Source organism: Ctenopharyngodon idella, chromosome 9, assembly GCF_019924925.1.
Source record: "Ctenopharyngodon idella isolate HZGC_01 chromosome 9, HZGC01, whole genome shotgun sequence".
NCBI lineage: Eukaryota > Metazoa > Chordata > Actinopteri > Cypriniformes > Xenocyprididae > Ctenopharyngodon > Ctenopharyngodon idella.
Genome location: NC_067228.1, coordinates 19,513,681 through 19,537,245, shown reverse-complemented (window position 1 = coordinate 19,537,245; position 23,565 = coordinate 19,513,681). Strand labels below are relative to the sequence as shown.

General features: G+C 36.5%; 2 protein-coding genes and 1 long non-coding RNA gene across 11 annotated transcripts in view; 2 read left to right on the top strand and 1 right to left on the bottom strand.

The window, feature by feature from the left end:
* The window catches only part of dachd (dachshund d), a 181,155-nt gene that overhangs the window by 137,429 nt on the left and 20,161 nt on the right, over positions 1 to 23,565 (top strand). The window lies entirely within an intron of this gene.
* Positions 8,829 to 17,397, bottom strand: gpr18 (G protein-coupled receptor 18). Of its 2 annotated transcripts, XM_051904728.1 has the most exons (3): positions 17,211 to 17,395; positions 16,361 to 16,408; positions 8,829 to 11,413 (listed from the first exon to the last, which is right to left on the bottom strand). In XM_051904728.1, exon 3 carries the CDS (start codon positions 11,401 to 11,403, stop codon positions 10,414 to 10,416), a length of 990 nt encoding a protein of 329 aa, XP_051760688.1. In that variant the 5' UTR covers positions 11,404 to 11,413; positions 16,361 to 16,408; positions 17,211 to 17,395; the 3' UTR covers positions 8,829 to 10,413. The 2 variants fall into 2 exon arrangements, with proteins under 2 accessions (XP_051760688.1, XP_051760689.1); XM_051904729.1 differs by lacking the exon at positions 16,361 to 16,408 and having other exon boundaries at positions 17,211 to 17,397.
* On the top strand, positions 19,944 to 23,403 carry LOC127518288 (uncharacterized). Its single transcript, XR_007931519.1, has 2 exons — positions 19,944 to 22,961; positions 23,066 to 23,403. It is a non-coding gene; the product is annotated as an uncharacterized LOC127518288 (long non-coding RNA).

The window sequence follows — 23,565 nt, the reverse complement described above, 5'->3', positions numbered from 1 at the left end:
TATGATATTCCATCATGTAAGCAAAGTCAACAGTGATTACAAGGTGTTTGGTTTCATGTCCTATGCAAAATTTTCACTGACAGAACAAAATTTTCACTTGCCTTGTTTTAGCCTAGACGTCAGGGCTGTGTTTGGACAGCTATTAGACATCTTTTAAACGCAAAATTGTTTGCTGGGTATGGTCAATGTAAAGCTAAGTTATTATTTATTAGATGCCATGCATAAAAGTTATGCGGGATTTGTAAAAGTGATTCAGATGTTTTCAGATTTGCTTATTCACAGAGTAGGGCATGGTTTCACAAACAAGGTTTATCCTAAACCAGGATTAAGCCTTATTTCAATTAGGGTATTTAAGTAGCTTTTATAAACATACATACCCGAGAACAGTGTTACTCATTACGTTATACTAAATACTAAAGTGTCCTATAGTTGCTGTGGTAATATAACAACTATAGTAATATAAAAAAATTACTTTACCCAATACTGTACTAAGTTTTCTACAACTATAGGGTATATTATACTACAATACACTACAGTTTACTGTAGTAAAAACTAAATTATGCTACAGTATTTATTACAGTTTATCAGTTCACTATAGTTAATACAGTATGCTTATTACCAAAGTGCTGTAAATGCTATAATATATCCAGTATACTACAGTTTACTATAGTATGGTTCAAAAACACTATAGTATTTACTATATAAACTACTATAGTATTTTTTCATGTACTGGATGTAACTTTTGGTACATTACTGGTATGCATCTTGAGACAGAACAATGGCTCTGGCATATGTTAAGGTATGTCAGTGCAAGTTGCTTTCAGTTTAAACAGCTCAAACATGCATTTTAGTCTGGGGCTTAAGACTTGTCTGTGAAACCAAGAGGAAATAATTTTGCTTATTGGTTTTTCTTATTTGAATATCATTTATCTATTTATTTATTTATTGGCTACTTGTTTCTTGTGACTCAAGTCAAAAATTAATAATATGTGACGTAATCATAATAATGTCTTTTTTATCAAAAATACTTTATCAGAAATGTATCAGAAATTCCCATGATCTCAAAGTCTGTGCACATTTTGTCTTATTTTACTCAGTTTTTTGTACATTCCCAGAGGCTGTTGTGCCACTTTTTTAATTATTTTATGCGTTCCAGTCTATTATTGTTGTATCATCTAATTCAAGTAATGCCGCCCCTAATCGCCACCTAAAAACAAAACAAGCTGTGGCTGTTCACTTTAAAGATGAAATATGTAGTTTCTGCGATACTAGTGGCACATAGTGGAATTACAAAAATAAAACATATTCTCAAACAACCTTGCAAGCACCTTTTGTGCGACGTGCCTCCCCCATCACAAACACTGCTCTTTACAGGTGCTTGTGAAAGCATGTCTAAAGTTCAACAGGTAAAAGTAGACTACTTTCAATAAAGGTCAGGACTACTTTTAGCTGTTTGCTGTGTGTCATGAATAAGCAATTGTGTAGGTTATTACTTTGTCTAGAGCAGTGGTTCCCAAACTGGGGTACGTGAGGTGACAGAGGGGGTACACGAACAAAATGCCAAATATTTCTGTTCATTTAATTCTTCCCTACCTTAAAATAACATTAAAACCGATCATGTATTTTCTAACAGGCACAACGCCATAACTACATGACATCCAATCAAAATACCACATCTTTTGCGGTCAAATCTGACTGCATCCATTTCCATATAAGCAGCACGCATATGGGTGCATATAGGTTGCGTGCAGAGTCTGCTGTCTTAGCAAATCGCGCTACATTACTGCCGTTCTAGACAATGTACCTGTAGATTTAGCACTTACTAGCACGAAGAACAAATAGCCTGGCACAAAAGGTGCATAAAGATCGATTTAAGATTCAAACTCTTGATACAAAACATAGCCTACCTTTTGTGAGTTCTTGTTTTTAATGTTGATAATATTATACAAGAAAGAATACAAATCCAAATGTCCACACAACAGTTCAACAAACAAAAGGGTAATATTAAGTGATGTTCTTCACAGTATTGTCAGTATTTGCTCTATTTTGCAACGAAAGCAACATCAGAATTACAACACAGCGGTGTTTTGAGAATGAATGTGCAGCTTTGAACGAATCGTATGTGAATGTCAATATTGATTCACTGATTCATTCATAAATAAAGTTCGTTGAATGAATGACTCGATGACTCACGCATTAAGACAGTGACTGGCGGTTTTAGTATTTAAAATAATCACTTTTTTTTTTTTTTTTAGCATTGCATATTTCTCTATTGAATTTTTTTTTTATTTAAAACATTATTAATATTGTAAAGGTATTCATAAAGATAAAAAAAATGCACTAGAAAGTCAATTTAGGGGGCAAATATTGTCCCTTAATGGAAAATTTACAATCTAAGTGGAAGAGAGGGGGTATGCAGAAGGAGGGTAAATGCCTCAGGGGGTACTCCACTCTAAAAAGTTTGGGAACCACTGGTCTAGAGCAAACGCCAGCATCTCACTTATTATAAAACCATCCCACGTTTCTGCACCTGGCACTTTTTTATGATTGTATGACAACTGTTTGAGGCTGTCTACACTGGACACATCAAAGTAAACAATATGAACTGTTACATTTTTCTTTCTGAACGGGTGCATGCTGATGCTGTATGGTATTGAAGCACCGCCCACTGTGGCGTGTAGCATTGCAATGGCCCGTTTGCTTTGACGTGTTCATGACCTGTTTAATCTTTAAAGGTCTAAATGCAGTGACTTTTTTGACTTTTACTTCTGTAACCAAAGCTGAATGCCAAACTCTTGCTATAGGTTGAGCTGGAAAGAGCTTTCTGAGAGATCTGAGCAAACTGCTCACAATGTTTTGATGGTACCTGGAGGGCTCAATGTTTACACCTTTGGGGGAGATAAATTGCATACTAATAGTAGTCAATGAACTGGTTTAAAAGAATGTATTTTAACATAAAAAAAAATAAAATAAAATAAAAACTTTTAACATAAAAAAAACATACTTCACCTTTAAATGTCAGTCTTCTTGGCCAGAATAAGCTGCAGTGAAGTCTAGACTTTATGTTATTAGTCAAAAGTCTGGTTTTGTGAGACTAAATAAAACCTAAAAAAACTGATATTAAAGTTAAAATTATGATATTAAAGAGAAATAAAAGACCTCTTCATTTCACATGGGCTTATTCTCATTGCACAAACCCGTCTTATGTTAAACAACAACCTCGCTTTTCTCCGGTGGTGTCGACATCTGTAAAGCAAAATGAAGTTTCCTCTCTGAGTATCAATCTTGTAATTGAGCTCTCGGAGGCCGCTACGTGACACGCACACACAAGAACCCTCCCCGCTGTCAGATCCCTACACGAGGCTGCCCTGCGCTGTCACACTGAAGTGGTCTCCTTTTCTCTCCTCTCTCCCTCACAATCATTCTTCTGTCTGCGGCTCCCTGGGCCCTGCAGTAGGAGTCCGCCTGCGCACTTAACGCGTCAGGTTTCAATTATTTTGAATACAAAAAACCTTCCCATAATGAGGCATGACACAGACATGTAGTCGAATTTTAAATTGGATTTAATTGTTTTCTCAATTGTAACTTCAGTTGGATAACAGAGACAGAGGGGGATGGTTTGAGAGAGGAAGAAAGAGGGAATGGATATTGAGAAGTGGGTGGGAAAAAGACGAATTCAGCGAGTGAGAGAGAAGGATAGAAAAGGACAGGGTGAAGTCTCTGATCTGTTTCTTAACACAAATCTCTCTTTGTAAGCTCTAGCAAGGGCCATGTTTGGAATTACAACTTTCATGTCTCTTATCCCTGTTGTAATTCCGCCTTGTGTGTTCCGCTGGTGTGATACGATGGATCATGGGGAAGTTTAAGTGAGACCGAATTAAATATTTAACCAATCCGACACAAGGCCTGTCTGCTCCACAGTGCTACAATTAAACCAGGGTGCTGTGCTTATGCGTGCAACACTCGATCCCTGCTGAACGCTGTCAGGAACATGCTACTTTACAGACTTAAAATAAATCTTGTCCTAATCTATTGAAAAACCTGACAAGTGGAGACCAAGGTTTCAAGGCACTTAGCTGAGTAGTGTAGAAAAAGGACTGTACATTATTTATGCCCTCTAATGGTGCTGCTATTCTCTGTGTGTGAATCAGCAACGGGCTTGTCCGCTAAAATAGGCACCGCTGTAATCAAAGCCATATGTTTTCTTCACCTCTCCTCCACCAACTGATGGGTCAATGAGACTTGTCTTTGCATTGAGCACATTCTTTCAGGGATATCACGCCTTATGATATAGATTAAAGAGCACAAGGTCTTTCTCCCCACTTCTGACCAGACAAGATCTTAATTCATAAGCCAGTGAGGGTAAATACAGACACCGCTGGGAACCACATGAGGCGTTTTCTGAGATTTCTGTGGCTGTAGAGATAATGAAGGGCACCATCTACCATCGTTTTCAAACATCATTATCCACCTCAATTCATTAGGCCAACATGCCACTTTTGGCATGGTTTTGGATAAGATGTGATTTTTTTTTTTCTTTTTTTTTTCTGCTTGAGGATGCCTGGAATTTTCAGACCAGATTCTCAAAAACTTGACCACATGGTGCAAAATGAAGATGAGATCACTCTCAAGTTCTGATGAGAGTAATCTGCAATGTCAAATCTTTATTTGTCCATGCTGTACCTGAAAGTATTATTGTTTTGAATATTAGGAGGACAATGGGGCTAAAGACTAGAATAAAGTCTTTTCCCCTAAAGTTTATGTCACTCAATGTTTTAAATTTTTTATTATTATTGAATATTGACTGACAGACTTTGGAAAAATTGTATTTTTAAAAAAAAAAAAAAAGAAAAGTATTTTAAACATTATATAAATATAGGAACTTAAGGAAATTGCAGCCCAAACTAGGCCCTTGCAGAGCTGAGCTATAGTTTGCATTTATTTGTTTGTTTGTTTTTTGATTTATGATATAGAAAGACACTTTTGAGTAACATTTAAGTACATACATACTTATGAAGATGCAAGTTTTTTTTCTGAAATTAAGACTTTACTGTATATTCAGCTGAATAATGGTGAAACCTGCTGTACAGTATAGTCAGGGAAACTAACACCCACCAAATGTGGTTAAGAATCAGCCATGGTGGGTGTTGCATAACTACTCACTAGCCATGGGTTATGACTCACTAGCCATGGGTTATGACTCACTAGCCATGGGTTATGACTATCACTTTGCATGTCTCTTAGGGCAGGAGCCTCCAACATTAGCAAAACAAAGCATAAAGAGGGTCACACACTGAGAGAAGTGCCGTTCCACACCATGTCTTTAAACCCAACACAGTCTGCTATGAATGTGAGCATGAGTCAAACTACTAAAATCAAAGTCATTGATGCCACTTTGTTTTTTTGTTTTTTTTTTTTGTTTTTTTTGTTTTTTTGGGAATATTTGCCCATATTAGATTCACTATTTTAAAATGCCTCTATTTTATTTGAATGGTGTCTGCAAACAACGATTGACTGTTGTAAATCTGAAAGCAGTGATTCAGAATCCAGGCTATCAAATAAGTGTCAATTGTATATTCTTTAAAGTCAGTATGCAATGAAAAGGTATTTTCTAAATGCATGTTATTGATCCGATTGTTAACGATTCATACATACATAGAGTGCTGCTTAAAAGTTTGTGAACCACTTGCAGAATCTGTGAAAATGTGAATAATTATAACAAAATTAAGAGGGATCATACAACATGCATGTCATTTTTTATTTAGTACTGTCCTGAGTAAGATATTTTACATAAACAATGTTTACATGAAGTCCACAAGACAAAAAAAAAAAAAAAAAAAAAAAAATAGCTGAATTTATAAATATGACCCAATTCAAAAGTTTATGAACCCTTGATTCTTAATACTGTGTGTGGTTACCTGCTGGATGATCTACGACTGTTTTTGTTTTGTAATGGGTGTTCATGAGTCCCTTGTTTGTCCTGAGCAGCTGAACTGCCCAATATTCTTCAAAAAAATCCTCCAGGTCCCGAAAATTCTTCAGATTTCCAGCATCTTTTGTATATTTGAACCATTTCCAGCAGTGACTGTATGATTTTGAGATCCATCTTTTCACACTGAGGACAACTGAAGGACTCAAACACAACTATTAAAAAAGATTCAAACATTCACTGATGCTCCAGAAGGAAACATGATGCATTAAGAGTCGGGGGGTGAAAACTTTTGAATTTGAAGATCAATGAATATTGTACTTAATTTGTCTTCTGGCAAACATATAAGTGTCTTCTGTTGCTTCTGAAGAGCAGTACTAAATAAAAAAAAAATTAAAAAAAGATATTTAAACAAAATAAGAAACATTTGGACATTTTATCCTGTTCAAAAGTTTTCACCCCCAACTCTTAATGCATCGTGTTTCCTTCTGGAGCATCAGTGAATGTTTGAACCTTTTGTAATAGTTGTGTTTGAGTCCCTCAATTGTCCTCAGTGTAAAAAGATGGATCTCAAAATCATACAGTCACTGCTGGAAAGGGTTCAAATACGTTTTTACAAATCCAGCTATTTTTTGTCTTGTGGACCATATGTAAACATTTTTTATGTAAAATATCTAACTCAGGACAGTATTAAAACAAAAAAATAACATGCATATTTTATGATCCCTCTTATTTTGTTAAAATTATTCACATCAATTTCACAGATTCTGCAAGGGGTTCACAAACTTTCAAGCAGCACTGTATGTTTCATTTTTTAAACGTAATTTTTAATCGAAATGTCAACTGGATCTTCTGGTGAAATGACTTCTCTGGTGACTTTTTGCTTGTCTTCTCCAATCATTTCATCCCTATAAACCCCACCCCTTTCTTACAACCAACTGCAAGATTGTATTCAGATCTGCCTCCAACTGTTTTGTATTCACATGAATTGTACTTCAGTCTTTAGGCCGTGCAGTAGTACTTCCACCATTATGAACTGCTGTAGCAAACAAATCCAATATGTCTGATAAAATGGTTTCTAATTTTAATTCTTTAAGAGCTCTGTGATATTTTTAATGTGGATGCTGTCTGAGTTATCTAGTACATGTCTAGAGTTCAAACACATGTCCTAGGCCGTTCACATGAATCCCATTCCCCTTGAGTGGTCTGAGGAAGCCAGTCAGACACTACCAGTTCTAGTCATGTTTTTTATATGATTCATGAATTTGGCTTTGGTATAAGTGCTCACGAACAGTAGAATCCCATTATAATTCCCATATCACAATATAAAACTGCAACAGCTGAGGCATTAAAACAACACCCTACTAACTCCATTGAAGTCACCGGAGACGCTACGGAGCAATATCCCACCAAACACATACCGCGGGCCTACTCTGATCATCACTTGATAGTGTGCTGACAAGCAAACTCTATTAAGCTGTCTTCAAATATGCAAAATGATATGATTTTACAATGATTACATATTCACTTCCCAGCTGGCTGGCTCCATGCAACTCCATTTGTCATTGACTATTGTGTCCAATTATATGATTAGCTCCAAACACTCCGCCACTTGGAGAGCTCTCGTGTGTTCCAGTGCACTGACTGATTCACAAACAAAGTCATTACAACATGTATTCACACATATCAAATAACAAACAGATGGCCATTGTGCGGCGGCTGATTTGTTTGTAACACGAGCGGCAGAAAAAAGGTAGTTTTTTGCTGGGCTTTGTTTAAGCACCGACTGTTTTATTCCCAGAGAGAGACATCTGGCTGCCGAGGCGGCTAAATCAACTCAAATGAAAGACAATCTTGTTTCCATTAATTTTTCCTACGGAAAAAGCACTTGTTATGAAGATTCTAAATTACTGAGAAAGCTTCCAGATAATTCATCATATGGGCTGGACAGAAGACTGCAGTTGCTCAGAGAGTGTCTGTCTCCATTAACTTGCTGTGATGTGTATCAGGTGGCTAAAGTGTGTGTGTGTTGTGTGTGTGTTAATGTTTGCAATGCACAACTTACAGTAGCGTGATACTGTTATTTTGGGCAAATCCATCCGTCCATGACAGGTACTAAAACAATCTTTTTGCTGATTGTATATATACCGTGTCCCCAAAAATGTTTTTGGACATTTAAGTCACATTAAAGATATCAAACCAGGTGGCATCTGCAAACAAATTATGCTATAGCTGTCCTCAGAATGAACTTCACTTTTTTTTTGTTTTTAACAAACTCGTCTCAAAGGCATTTTTTGTGGATGTATGAAGTTAGTTCCCCTCTATTTCACACAGGTGTCCTAGCTAGCAAAATAACCAGCAGTATAGTTCATTATATCAAAGTCTGATTGAAATGGAAGTTGTACTAGTTGTACTATTTAATTGTGGCTTATGTGTCCAAATTCTTTTTGGGGGCCACTATAGATGTAGTTTTGGGATGTAAGAGATTTACATGCATTTAAGAGCTTTATAGACAACTGTTTCAAAAACATATCTACTGCTGCTCCATTGCAATTGTTCATCCAAACAGGTCCCACCCCAAACTCAAGCCATTGGTTGAGTCTGAAGTTGCCATGTCAGACTGCTTAAGAAAGCAGTTTTAAAAACGCCACAGAGCCACGGTGTTTACACTCTTCAGAAAGACTAACTACTTGTTTCTGCACATTAACAGTAGACAGTACTTGGAGAAAAAATATAGAAAGAAATGTACATGTATCAAATTTAATAAATATGCTTAATCAAGTGAAGTGCAGGGAATCCATTAAGTATATTGGTACTGATGCATAACAGGTCCAGAGTTTAGTTTAAAATTGATATGAATGTATAAGCTCCATGATTAGTCACAAGTGGTCACTAGGGGTGGTGGGTGGGCTTCACTTTTTTATTACAAATGGTCCTGCATGACATGCATTTTAAAATGGCAAATATTCCATACAGTCTCTCAATTAATATAAGGTCACAAAAGCTTCAAACATGAATAATAATAATCACAGAATGTGAAAAGAAACAGTTTTAGATGGAATATAGCATGTGTCACCACAGGATGTCAGCTTCTCAAGAATAAATCTGTCCATCAGACAGCAGTCACATATTTTATGGAAAGTTATAAAACACAAAGAGAAAATCTTAACTGAAAACATCACAATCTAAAACTACAAGTAGATATAATGCCACTTTCAAGTAATTTGTTTATATTACATGACACCACCTGATGGTGATATTGAGGCAAAGCACTGTGAGAGTAGCATAAATGTGCCCTGGTCAGTAGCGCCACCTGCTGGCGCCTTATATACTACAGCAGTGGTTCCCAACCACGTTCCTGAAGTGCCCTCAACACTGCACATTTTGAATGTCTCCTTTGTATGACACACCCATTTCAGGTCTCTACTAATGAGCTGATGAGTTGAATAAGGTGTGTTTGATCAAGCAGGCATGCAAAATGTAATAGTTTTGGGAATACTCCAGGAACGTGGTTGGGAACCACTGTACTACAGGTCAAGTTTAATATAATACCAAAGGCCTATTTCAGTTTGGTTTCATTGTGATCAGCTTTTGTTAAAAGAAATGGTGCAGAATGTTTTGAATTAATATTTTAATCACATATATTTGATTAATCGTTACTTTTTTTTTTCATTTTTTTTTCATTATAATTAACTAAATTGTTAAAAATAAAGTGCTGCTATGTAATTTAATTACCTTTTCCCTTTTTGGGAAATTTAATGTGCACTACATCCCACAATGAAAGGTAGTATCTCGTTTTACACTTCTGTAAGGACCAAATATCCTAGTATGCACTCCTTTTGAAGTAACCTCATCAAAGACATTCACTGTTTTTGAAGATCATACTTGGTATGATAAAAAGCATGCTTTGCAAGAGACTAACATGTTTTGCACAGATTTTGCAAAGATTGCAAAGAAAGTTTTGCAAAGGAAACTATTCAAACACCTTGCCGTGATTATGCAACAACATTCCCAAATTTATGTGTGTGTATATATATATATAAAACTCTTTTAAAACCACAGACACACTTGCAACATGAAACACAACAACTCGAAACAAACAGTTTGTCTTAGGGTGTGTTCACACATACAGCGATTTGCAGCACAAATAAATTAGCGATGGGTGGTGATGCATATCCGGCAGCAAAACTAAAAAAAAGTTGAACTTTATGCAAATGAGCAATGATTCAATGGAGCGACTACCAATGAAGTTTACTGGTGCACATGTGATTCGTCTCATGTGAATTAACTGTAGACAAGAAGTTACTGTTACTGTGAGCAGTTTCAATATTCAGTATGGGTTGTTTCTGTTTGGAAAACATAATTGAGTTTCCATTGATAATCGTTCTTCTTGTTCTGTAATTTAAATCTTGTTCTGTAATTTAGTTACAAACATCTACATGTTTACTTTCAGTTTAGATGGTTTTCGTCAGCTGTGTTATTGTTCAGATCATGGCACTGGTCAGGTTGCTGATTGAGCGAATACTGTTGGTGTGACGGCTCTTCCTGCGAACGCTCCTCAGGTAGTTTCTGTACAAGATCACACTGATCACACGGTCCTGAAACTGCTTGGACACAATGTAGAAGAGTATGATGTCCAGCACTGTGCTCGCATTCATCAGGAAGGTTGTGAAGGTCCCCCAGGTGTTGTAACCCTCCTCACTGCTGGCCAGCAGCATGGAAACAAAGCAGATGTGGAAAGGCACAAAGCACACAAGCACCTGAATGATCAGTGTGATGATGATCCTGATGGACTTCTGCTTGACTTTGGGCTTCAGTTTGGACGTGCGGCCATGGATTAGGTTTTCTACGATGATCATGTAACAGCCCACCATGATGCACACCGGCACCAGGAAGAAGAAGACGATACGTGCGAAATGGACGGGATTGTCACGGCGCAAGTAGATAATGTCATGCATTTTGATGCAAGTGGTATAGTTTGAGATACGGTCTGGGTCTTCTTCCAGGAGGACAAGCGGAGCCGTGCTGCCTAAGGTCATGATCCAGACTCCTGCACAGGACAGCAAGGCTTTACGAACACTTTTTAGTTCTCTGGTGTGTCGCGGCTGCACTATGGCCACATAGCGATCTGTGCTAATGAGAGCGAAGAGCCACAAGGCTAGGCAGGGATAGAGCACCGTTAGTGCGGCGTTAATCCTGCAGAACACGTCCCCGAAGGGCCAGTAGTCTTGACTGTAGTAGACAATTCGAAAGGGCAGAAGTAAGATAAATACCAAGTCCACTAAAGCGACATTGATCATGTAAACAGTGATGGAGTTCCGTCTTTTAGTGGTCAAGGCAAAAACCCAGAGAGCGGTCAGGTTGACCACTGTGCCTATGATGAAGATAATGCCGTAAAACACTAGGCTAGCAGTCCGAAAGAATTGGGGGACGTGGCTCTCCATGATGACGGGCAAAGATGCGTTATGATCCATGATGGTTTGCCTGATTTGACCATAAAAAAAGAAACAAATGTAAAACAGTAGTTTTGGTAACGCTTTAGATTACAGCCCGGAAAGTACTGTGTAATTACAACGAATTTACAGCGTAACTTTTGATAATTATAGTGTACCTATAAAGTAAGTACGTGAAAGTATAGGGGAACAATATGTAAAGTCTTGGGAATAAAGGGGTAACAACCAGGAAAATAACAAATTATTTATACTGTAAGTATTTTAGAACTAAGGGGTACTTATACTATTATGATAGACAACAATCTTATGTTTGGAAGAAATTTAGCGAGAAAGTGCACTGATTAAGTTGTTTCAAGGCAAGTAGAAAGAACTATTGTAATCTTTTTTAATACATGGGGAAATATACTTTTGTTTCATGTCGTTACAGGGTAAGTATGACATTAAAGTGGTGCTTGTTACACTCTTATTTCATGTAGTTACAGGGTAAGTAATTAAAAAAACCCGCAAACAATCTGATATCACTGACTCCGAAACCTTTATTTGAAAAACAACTTAATTAAAAACAGGTCTACAACACTTATTATTCATTTATTCATTTTTTTAAAATCAAGTTTTCATTTCAAATTCTAAAGTTCTGACAGAAAGGAACACGTATTGTCTCTTTTTTTGTTGTTGTTGTTTCTCTTGCTTGGCTTCCTCCTCCTCTTGTTTCTCAACTGATGAATCTTAAAGGGATAGTTCACCCAAAAATGAAAATTTGATGTTTATCTGCTTACCCCCAGGGCATCCAAGATGTAGGTGACTTTGTTTCTTCAGTAGAGCACAAATGATGATTTTTAACTCCAACCGTTGCAGTCTGTCAGTTGTATAATGCATGTCAATGGGAAAACAATCTATGAAAGTAAAAAAAACATGCACAGACAAATCCAAATTAAACCCTGCGGCTCGTGACAACACATTGATGTCCTAAGAAACAAAACGATCCGTTTGTGTGAGAAACCGAACAATATTTATATCATTTTTTTACCTCTAATACACCACTATGTCCAAATGCCTTGAGCGCACGCACGGCATCCGGTGCGTGAGGTTTGTACGCGCTTTGGCGTAGTTTAAAGGATTAGTCCACTTTCAAATAAAATTTTCCTGATAATTTACTCACCCCCATGTCATCTAAGATGTTCATGTCTTTCTTTCTTCGGTCGAAAAGAAATGAAGGTTTTTAATGAAAACATTCCAGGATTATTCTGATCAGCTCCGAATGGTCTCTCCAAACAGTTGAAGGTCAAAATTACAGTTTCAGTGCAGCTTCAAAGGGCTTTAAACGATACCAGACGAGGAATAAGAGTCTTATCTATCGAAACGGTCGGTCATTTTCTTAAAAAATACAAATATATGTGCTTTATAAACACAAATGATCACCTTGCATGTGCTTCCGCTTTCCGTATTCTTCAAAAAGCTTACGTTGTATGTCCTACGCATTCCCTATTCTACTTACGGAAAAAACGGAATTGGCGCCGCGTTTGTTCCGTAAGTTGAATAAGGAAGGCGTAGGACATACAGCGTAAGCTTTTTGAAGAATACGGAAAGCGGAAGCACGTGCAAGGCGATCATTTGTGTTTATAAAGCATATACAGTTGTATTTTTTAAGAAAATTACCAATCGTTTTGCTAGACAAGACCCTTATTCCTCGTCTGGTATCATTTAAAACCCTTTGAAGCTGCACTGAAACTGTAATTTTGACCTTCAACCGTTTGGAGAGACCATTGAAGTCCACTATAAGGAGAAAAATCCTGGAATGTTTTCATCAAAAAACTTAATTTCTTTTCGACCGAAGAAAGAAAGACATGAACATCTTGGATGACATGGGGGTGAGTAAATTATCAGGAAAATTTTATTTAAAAGTGGACTAATCCTTTAAGAGCGCGTACACACCTCACGCACCGGACACCGTGCGTGCGCTCAAGGCATTTAGACATAGTGGTGTATTAGTGGTGTAAAAAATGATATAAATACTGTTTGGTTTCTCGCACAAACCGATTGTTTCGTTTCTTAGGACATCAATGTGTTCTCACGAGCCGCAGGGTTTAATTTGGATTTGTCCGTGCATGTTTTTTTTACTCTTATAGAATGTGCTCCCATTGTCATGCATTATACGACTGACAGATCGCAACGGTTGGAGTTAAAAATCATCATTTGTATTCTACTGAAGAAACAAAGTCACCTACATCCTGGATGCCCTGGGGATAAGCAGATAAATATCAAATTTTCATTTTTGCGTGAACTATCCCTTTAAGAAGGAATCCCATTAAAAGAAAATACAGTACACCCAGAAATTTTCTCATGGTTTAGGCTATTCATCTTTTCACTTCCGACCAACTGTCACCAGCGCCTGCATGAGAGTCGACTTTGCATTCGGCGAAACATATTCTCGCGGGAGATTCATGTGAAACTCGCGCGAGAACTGTTGTCTCTGTTATTCTGCGTATTTTGTTGTGAGCATTAATAAAAAAAAAAAACTGAGGGCATCCGACATCAGCGCGACTTTTTGCGTGAGTTTCTCGGCACGCTTACGTCACGCTTCAAGTTACGTCAAGCATGAACTCTCAACCCTCTCATGCTTGCGCAGGTGACAGTTGGTTGAAAATGTAAAATTTTAAAATATTTGGTATTTTTCTTACAAATACGTTTCGTTTCACTTCAGAAGACATTGATTTATCCATTGGGGTTGTATGGATTACTGTAGTTATTGCTGTATGTGCTGTTTGATGCTTCGACTTTTAAGAACACATGAGCTTGCATTATAAAGCGTTCCCAGATATTATTTCTTTTTCTAAAAAACTTTGTGTTCATCTAAAGAAGGAAAGTCTTAGACATCTCAGATGGCATGAGGGCAAAAGATGAGTAAACGGTGAGCACATTTACAGGTGTACTGTATTTTCTTTTAATACAGAATAGCAAATGACATGGGATTCCCTCTTAAGATTCATCAGTGGAAAGAAAGAAAAAGAAGAAGAGGAACAAGAGGAGGAGGAAGCCAAGCAAGAGAAACGAATAAGAAGTGTTGTAACTTTAAATCTGTTTTGAAATAAGTTGTTTTTCAAAAAAAGATTTCCAAGTGATATCAGATTGTTTGAGTTTTTTTAATTACTTACCCTGAAACTACATGAAACAAGAGTGTAACAAGCACCACTTTAATTTGCAACCCGCAATGTCATACTTACACTGAAACTACATGAAACGAGTATATTTCCCCATGTATTAAAAAAGATTACAATAGTTCTTTCTACTTGCCTTGAATCAACTAAATCAGTGCATTTTTTCGCTAAATTTCTCCCAAACATAAGATTGTTGTCTATCATAATAGTATAAGTACCCCTTAGTTCTAAAACACTTACAGTATAAATAATTTGTTATTTTCCTGGTTGTTACCCCTTTATTCCCAATACTTTACAGATTGTTCCCCTATACTTACATGTTCTTACTTTATAGGTACACTATAATTATCGAAAGTTGCGTATAATTATGTAAATTCGTTGTAATCACGCAGTGCTTTCCGGGCTGTAATCTAAAGCGTTACCGTAGTTTTTTTTCTCATGTTTTTAACCCTTATGTTGTGTTCGGGTCATTTTGACCTGGAGAGGATTTTTTTCCCCGTGAAAATATTAATGTTATCGCATTGGACTAAACCTTACTGACTTTGCTCACATAGGGTATAACTACTTCCCAAAAGTTTTTGGATAATTTTTGTACTTTTTTGGGATTTTTCCCCACCTTGTTACACTTGTGTTGTTCCCGGTCAAAAATTACCGCCATACAAAAATTACTTATAAATCTCTTGTTACACTATATTATCACCAAATATTGGATTCAATCTTTTTGTCAACTTGTTTTCTTTCAATTAGGACAGGTTTTGTGTTTCTTTTTAGAAATGATCGATCATAGGCCTCATTGATTTGAGCTTATGCATCTCAGTTTTTGAGTGAAAAAAGCATTTATTTGTGGATAATTTCATCAATATTCAATAAAATATGAAAAAAATTGCTCTGTTTATCACACTAGTGTGCTTTAATGTTTAACCAGGACATTTGTTTTGAAATGCTTTTATCTTGTACAAAATGGCACAAAGTCCATGTGGTGTTTTTTGAAACTGACCGATTGTAGGCCTCATTGATCTAAGCTTATACTGGCCAAAAATGACCATCCACTGAAAATGAATGGGGGAGATCGAAAATTCATGTTCATATATTTACGTGTGTGCTTGGCTGCAAAGATAAAGTCCTCGGACCTGTGCATGCACACACACACATTCATGTACACAAACAAACTATTTTGAGTATTACAGGCTTTCTTTTTCACAGAGATGAATTTTATCCTCAGATCAATAAGGCTCAGATCAATGAGGCCTATGATCAATCTGTTTAAAAAATAAATACAAAACCTGATCAGTTGAAAGAAAACAAGTTGACAAAAAAAGATTGAATCCAAAATTTGGTGACAATGTAGCATAATAAGAAATTTATAAGCTATTTTTTTTGTAGGCTGGTCATTTTTGACGGGGAACACCACAGGTGTGACTTTGTGCCAATTTGTACAAAATAAAAGCATTTCAAAACAAACTTCCTGGTTAAACATTAAAGCACACTAGTGTGATAAACAGTGCAATATTTCAATATTTTGTAGAATATTGACAAAATTATCCACAAATAATGTTTTTTCCCTTCAAAAACTGAGGTGCGTAAGCTCAGATCAATGCGGCCTATGATCCAACATTTCCAAAAAGAAATACAAAACCTGTCAAAAAAACAAAACAAAAAACAAGTTGACAAAAAAATTGAATCCAATATTTGGTGATAAAAAGGCCCGTCATTTTTGACCGGGGACATCAAAGGTGTTACAGGGTTTTCAACACAGCATAAGGGTTAACTATAGAAGCCTGTTTCAGAATTTTAAAAACAAGGTAATAGACGTTAGACCTTACCTTAGGATAGCGCCATGTTTAATTTTTGCCAGAAATGAAAACAAGGCTCTGAGGGATAGAAGTACAGTGGGTTCAATGGATTGTACTTTTTTGCACTGTTTAACAACATACTAATTCTTCAGCTGACTAAAAATCTTTCCAGACAAAAATTCCATAAAACAGTTTTGAAAGTTACGTTATACACTGTATGCCACTGTAAAGACTGTAAGTCTACCCCTCACAGACTCGCTTTCATCTGTATAAAATTCAATATGGCCTCTACAATTATTCACTTTTTACACAACTTCTTATTTAATATAGTAACATAGTATAATAGAATAGTAACAGAAAACACAATAGAAATATACAAGTAGAACTAAAAATTATGTCTTAAAATGACATAAGGGTGCAAATGATGACAGAATTGTCTTTTTGGGTGAACTATCCCCTTAAGATATGCCACTTTTTATTCATTTGAATTTGAGAAATTTTTGAAGTCATCGAAAAAGTCTTAAAAAGAAAAAGAAAACAAACTTCTGAAATATGAGTGTTAAAGTAAAAAAAAATTGAATATCAATCAATATACTAGTGCATCACTTGAAAAAAATAGGAAGAATGCTATTTTCACTTGTCAAAAATCTGTGCAGTATCAATTTACATCTTTCATCAAGTCATCCTGTATCTTAAATTAGTAGATATAATGCCACTCTACAAAAGTTTTTGAATACATACTATTGATAAATGGCCTTCTTATTATTAGATTAACTTTGTATAAATTTGACCTACATCATTTGTCTTCTGATATGATTGGTTTTGTTGTTGTTGTTGTTGTTCTACAAGATTACAAAGTAAAACACTGAAATGTACCAACCTCAGAGATCCATGTTGTCGGCATCGTGGTAACTGTTCTGACGGCTGTACGGGTGATGACTGTAACGCACCATCGCTGCCGAGCTTCGATCTAAGATAGAGGAAGTCATGAAGCCAATGTCTTTATTTAGATTAGAATTTTTCTTTTGGTTTCTGTGAAGCCCCTCCACTTCCTGTAATGCATGAACTGGTGCAGAATATATCTCAACAGCAAACTGTATGTCATATGCAAACTGTATGAGTGGTGGAGATGTAAAGATGTGACAGGTTTGGGTGCTGGTTATTGATTGGGAAAATAGGGTTTGTCACACAGCATTAGCTCTCTTGGGAGCAGCACACAGCAGGTGGCAACAGAAGGCATCTGGTGTTGAAGAGTTTTAATTAAACACAGGATGCTGAGGTTGTTGGTGTATAAACAGGAAATGAGGTCTTTGTAATGTAGTCTTGAGATGGCAGCTTATCTTAAAATCACCGAACAAATAGATCAAGCTTTAGACCTGGCCAAACAGAACACTTTTAGACTCAATTACATTTGCTGAGGTCAACTGGCTATCTGAAAACATATATGATTGTTGTCTGTGCCACATTTTTCAGGCATTATTAATTATGAAAAAAAAAAAAAAAAAAGCTTTGGTATTGTGTGTGAAGGGTTTTTCATAAAGAAAAAATACTTTTATTATGGCTGCCATTTTTGATCTGCATTTTGAAGGCAAAAAAATACATTTTGTCATCATTTGCTCACATTGATGCAGTTCCAAACCCGCATAACTTTCTTTCTTCTACGGAACACCAAAGAACATATTTTGAAAAATGTCTCAAAATATCCCCTCCCCCCCAAAAAAAATCTTTGGAATATAATTAAATGATGACAGAATTTTCATTTTTTGGGCGGTGAACTATCCCTTTAATTTCTTCTGTTGTTGTTCTGTCTAACCTGTGGTAAAAAACCACACGAATGAAGTGTTCCAGCAGTGACATTCAGCCGGAAGTTTAATATTCTAGTGTGAAAGAAGATACTCTAAAAACATCAACACTAAAACACTGCAATCTGTGTAGTACATATTCATATTTTCCATCATTACAGCGGACCATGTGTTCCATGGTGAATTGTGACCTCAGAGTCGTACCAATGTGACACCTACACTGTACATTGACTGATTCATTCACCCTTTAAAACGCTGACACTTCCTCTGTTCAACAATCGCCCACATCGGGAAGTCACTAGTTTTAACTTACCTATATGGGCATTACTGACACACAAACAACAGTCTGTTAACATATCTATAGTCGAAACCTTGGGATTTTTGGTAAAGATTGTTGTGAAAGAGAAATTAACTTAAGGCCTGTGAAATGAGGAACGTCTGTTTGGTCTCTGAGTGCACATAGTTGATTTTTTCAGTTCCTCCATATTACAAAAAAAGGGAAGGAAGACCTACGAGACCTATAAAGTACTATAGCGAAAATATACTTTCTTTTTTTTTTTTGTCAGTTACAGTTTTGTCAGCCTGTGCACAGATATGATGATTAGCATCATGGAGGAATGTATTGGATATATTAGATAAGTATAAGCAATTACAGAGTTCATCACATATAGGAAAATAAAAACAGGGAATTAGGATGCTTTTGTATAAGTTGACCTTCATTTCTGGATGCAATTTTAGTAATTGCAAATATTGTAATATTTATAACCAGAAAGGGTAGGTTATGAAGCACTCTTACCATTATAAGTGTACTTGCATCACTGTATCGAATCTGGTCAATGCAAATTAGACTCCCAACAGGCCTTATAAGCTGAAAACTACAATAGTGAGACAAGTGAGACAATGGTTTTATATTTAGTCTAAATGATTCCATATGCCAGTGGCATACATAGTATTATACTGTAGATTCTAGAGAAGTGAATATTATAGATCTAGAGAAGTAACACCAGAATAATGACTTAATCTCATTTTATAGTAAAGGCTGGCTCTTTCAAATCCAGCCTGAGACCTAATAAGGTTGAGTCTGAGTCAAGACCAATAACAGTACATGGTCTAGATGTTTGTCCTAATATGGTCTTGGACTTGAGACCGAGTCTGGTCTTGAGCACTACAAAACTGAAACACTATGTTCATATTTTTTGTTGAGTTGTTAAGTTGGTACATTCCTGTAATCTTAAGAGATAGAGGTAAATGGGTAAACAGTAGGGGTGTGACAATATATAATTAGCTCACGAGAGACACAATATTGGGTTCACAAGAATAAGACACCATTATTAAGAAACCTCAATGACAAAATATATGACTGGAAAAATATTTATTTTCTTTGACTGAAAGTCACAAAATGGAAAACAATGCAGGTGCAATTTTAAATATTTTAACTAATCTAGTGCTGCCATTGACAATTATTTTGGTAATTGAGTAATCAGAACTAACCCTTTTACAATTAAAGGGTTAGTTCACCCAAAAATGAAATTTCTGTCATTAATTATTCACCCTCATGTCGTTCCACACCTGTAAGACCTTCGTTCATCTTCGGAACACAAATTAAGATATTTTTGATGAAATCCGAGGATATCTGATCCACACATAGGCAGCAATGTCATTCTACCTTTTGACGTCCAGAAAGATAAAATAAAATAGTCCATGTAACTACAGTGGTTCAACCTTAATATCATGAAGTGACGAGAATACTTTTTGTGCGCAAAAACAAAACAAAAATAACGACTTTATTCAACAATTTGAACCGTTGTCATACGTAGTGAACTCAGTGCAGGCTTCCTTGTTTACGACTGAACGCCATCTCAGTATTGGTCGAAGCTGCATGTGATGCTGACACAGGATCCGGCCAATAATAAGCTGGCATTTGGATGTAAACAAAGAAGCCTGCACTGAGTTCACTACGTATGACAACGGTTCAAATTGTTGAATAAAGTCGTTATTTTTGTTTTGTTTTTGCGCACAAAAAGTATTCTTGTCACTTAGGCTTGCTACGGTAGTCGGTGTTACCGGTGTTTAGTCGCAACACCGGTTTCATCACTTGCCCACCGCGGCACCGAGGTTAATTTTTTTCCCCCACTTTATGCGTTAAAAATATTTGCATTTAATGCAATTAATGGAGTATCCGTTTCGTTTTCTGCGTTATATGATCAAGCTCTTATTCATGCTAATGCTTTTAAACCATTCAAGCGCGACAAGGCAAAAGAGAACGCGCTGTCTGTGAACGTCCTGCCTATGTGACACACACACACACACACACAACGCGCGTGCCAGTATCGAGTTCTCTTCTGCTCTTAACGAACCGTAACACACACAAATTATGCCAAACTGTCCTGTTTTCTAGAGTGTTTTCAGTAAGAGTAACCCACCATTCAAGCAATTGCTGTTAATTTGAAAGTGAAAGTCGGCCTTTCTGTAACAACATCAAAAGCTCAGCCGAACAGCTGATCATAGCTGTACAGGGCAGGTTTTTATTTTTCATGTCAAAAACATTCCTTTTCGCGGAAAGCGCAGTTCATGGTTGCATATCAATGACAGACGCCACGGGAGCGCAAGCCCTTTGGAAACAAGGAGAAAGCGACATGGCCGCGCTTTCCACGCGTTTTTAGAGGCAATATGTGAAAGGCCCCACAAGCGGTTAAAAAAAAAAAAAGAGGTAGAGGCCCCGCCCCCCAGTGACACCGGTATTACCAGTGTTGTCACATGTCAATTAACCGGTGGGAAAATTTTCTCACTGTCACATCCCTATTGTCACTTCATAACATAAGGTTGAACCACTGTAGTCACGTGGACTATTTTAACCATGTTTTTAACTACATTTTCGGACGTCAAAAGGTGCAGTGACGTTGCTGCCTATGTGTGGGTCAGATACCCTCGGATTTCATCAAAAATATCTTAATTTGTGTTCCGAAGATAAACAAAGGTCTTACGGGTGTGGACCGACATGAGGGTGAGTCATTAATGACAGAAATTTCATTTTTAGGTAAACTAACCCTTTAATCAAGTAATCATCAGCGGTGGCTGGTCCATAGGGGGCGCTGGGGTGCCGCCCCCTTCAAGTTAGCCAGAGAAGAAGGCTACTTCCATAGAAATATATACATAGATGCCTCATTATTGGTAGTTGAATTGAAGTTTCATTAAACTTTTTAAAGTTTTATGAAACTAATGAATTTATATGCCGTTTTTATGAATAATTACAATTTTTTTAATGATTAATTTATGACTGATATTATACCCACATTAAACTCAAAATCACTGCTGATATTGCGAGGCAGCTGTTCACCTCGATGAGAAATATCACGTTTTAATATCGGATTTTGGTAATTGGTACAAGATCTCATCATAACCATAGTTAAACAGGTAATATAAATACAGCCATTATAAGACAGGTCATGACCTCAGTGTAGATGACATAATATAACTGAACTCAACTGAACTGAACATTTCATCTGGATACTGCATTGAATATAACTTCATAATATAACTTGAATGTAATTTGTCTTTTGAAATGTATGCTCTTTGACAATTTCACATAATACTGTAAGGTTCAAAAAGAAATATGATATTATCATGACATTCTAAGATGGTTTAATATGATGTGTATTAACTTGAGTGGCAGTGTGCAGTGTGTAAATTTTAGCGGCATCTAGCTGTGAGGTTGCGAATTGCAATATGGAGAAGCTATGGTGGCTAACACAGGACAAGGATGACGTCGTCTGAGACAGCAGAGAGTAGCCACTCCAGTACCCATTTAGGGCTACATGCCAGCGCAAAATGGCGACTTAACATGTAAGGGGACCCACGGTGTAGGAAGAGATGGCTCATTCTAAGGTAATAAAAACATAACGGTTCATTATGTAAGTTCTAAAAATTACACATTGCACCTTTAACTAACGTTTACAAAGATTAACAAATACAGTAACAGGCCTTCAGTGTAAAAAGTTTTTCTATCAAGTTTACAAACTGTTCCTTTTCCTGTAAAAAGGAAACACAGCAACTTCCGTCCATTTTAGCAAAGTTTAGCTAACCACAATTCCCCCTGCATCTGCTCTTCTGCTTCTCTGGGGTCTTTGTCAAGAAACCACATATTGGTCTTCAAACTTCTTCCTGTTTTTGTCTGTGGTGTCACTGATTCAGTCTTTCACATCCCTTCTGAAAATAAATTATTTGCCAGTTTTCAGACAAATTATTTTGATGAAATGCTAACAACTTTCAGTCAGCTAACCAATCACAATAAGTCTGAAGTAAACATTTTCTACAATTGTACATTCTAGTGCCTTTCTGAAGGGCAGAAATGTAAGAATTTTAATTTAGGGTAACAAGCAAATTAATCTCCCCTTGTCTCTAGCACTTGTTTTTCACCATGAACTAACTGAACACTAAAATGCCAATATAGTTCCCTGTGCGAAGAGGAAGAAGTGTTTTAACCCAGCAGTTGGGTTAAATGTTTGACCAACATGCTGGGCAGTTTTATTTAACCCAACTATTGTTTAGAAATTACTATATGGATGGCATAAAATGAACATGCATAAACTTTTAAGCAAGCAATAATTTTTAAAGTGACATCTGTTGTACTAGTCATGAGCTTCACTTTTTGCTTTGTTATATCTCCCTCTCATGGCTCTTTGTTGTAGTTGCACTGAATTCAAACTTTACATGGCTGTAAGATCTTGGTCAAGAAGAAAAAAGAAAACATCGAACTAGTCTCTCTATGTGAATTGTATGTACACTTTGTCTCCAGGATTATTATCTGCTACATCCATCGCATAAGATAGGTAGATGTTTGTGCTTTATTATTATTATTATTTTTATTTGAGCTGTTAGCTATGTGAGTAAAAAACATTCTACTCTGCTAAAAGATGTGGTTTGCTCTTTGCAGGTCCTATGCGGTTAAAGAACCGGGAACTGTCTGGTACCTAAAACCAATCTGAAACAAGCTGAAAGGGTTGGCCAGCCAGAACCAGCAGAAGGGTAGAATGTTTTTTCCATTACAAAGAGGCTTGTAAAGAGGGCATTCCTAAAATACTACTACTAATAAACTAGGCTAGTGTAAGATTTTTTATTTCACCAGGGTATATTTCATAACTTATCCATTAACCAGTAGATATTTTCAATTTGATTGTTGCAGAAAGATTACTGCTTTGCTAATAGCCACTGAAACAAAATGTTTGAAATGAAACATGTTTTTCTGATTTTTTTTTTTTTTTTAACTTGTTACCAGAACTAGGACAGTGGTTTATACCCTGTGCACCCTCTTGTGGACCACAGAGATACTGCATGGTGCTTTAGTAGGTACATTTGTCTTAAAATAATTATTACAGTTTTGGTCAAAATTAAATAACAATTAAATAATAAACCATCCATGTTGAATTTTCAGTT

Excerpts from the sequence above, each read along its gene's own strand:
- gpr18 (XM_051904729.1), bottom strand. The coding sequence starts at position 11,403 with ATGGATCATAACGCATCTTTGCCCGTCATCATGGAGAGCCACGTCCCC.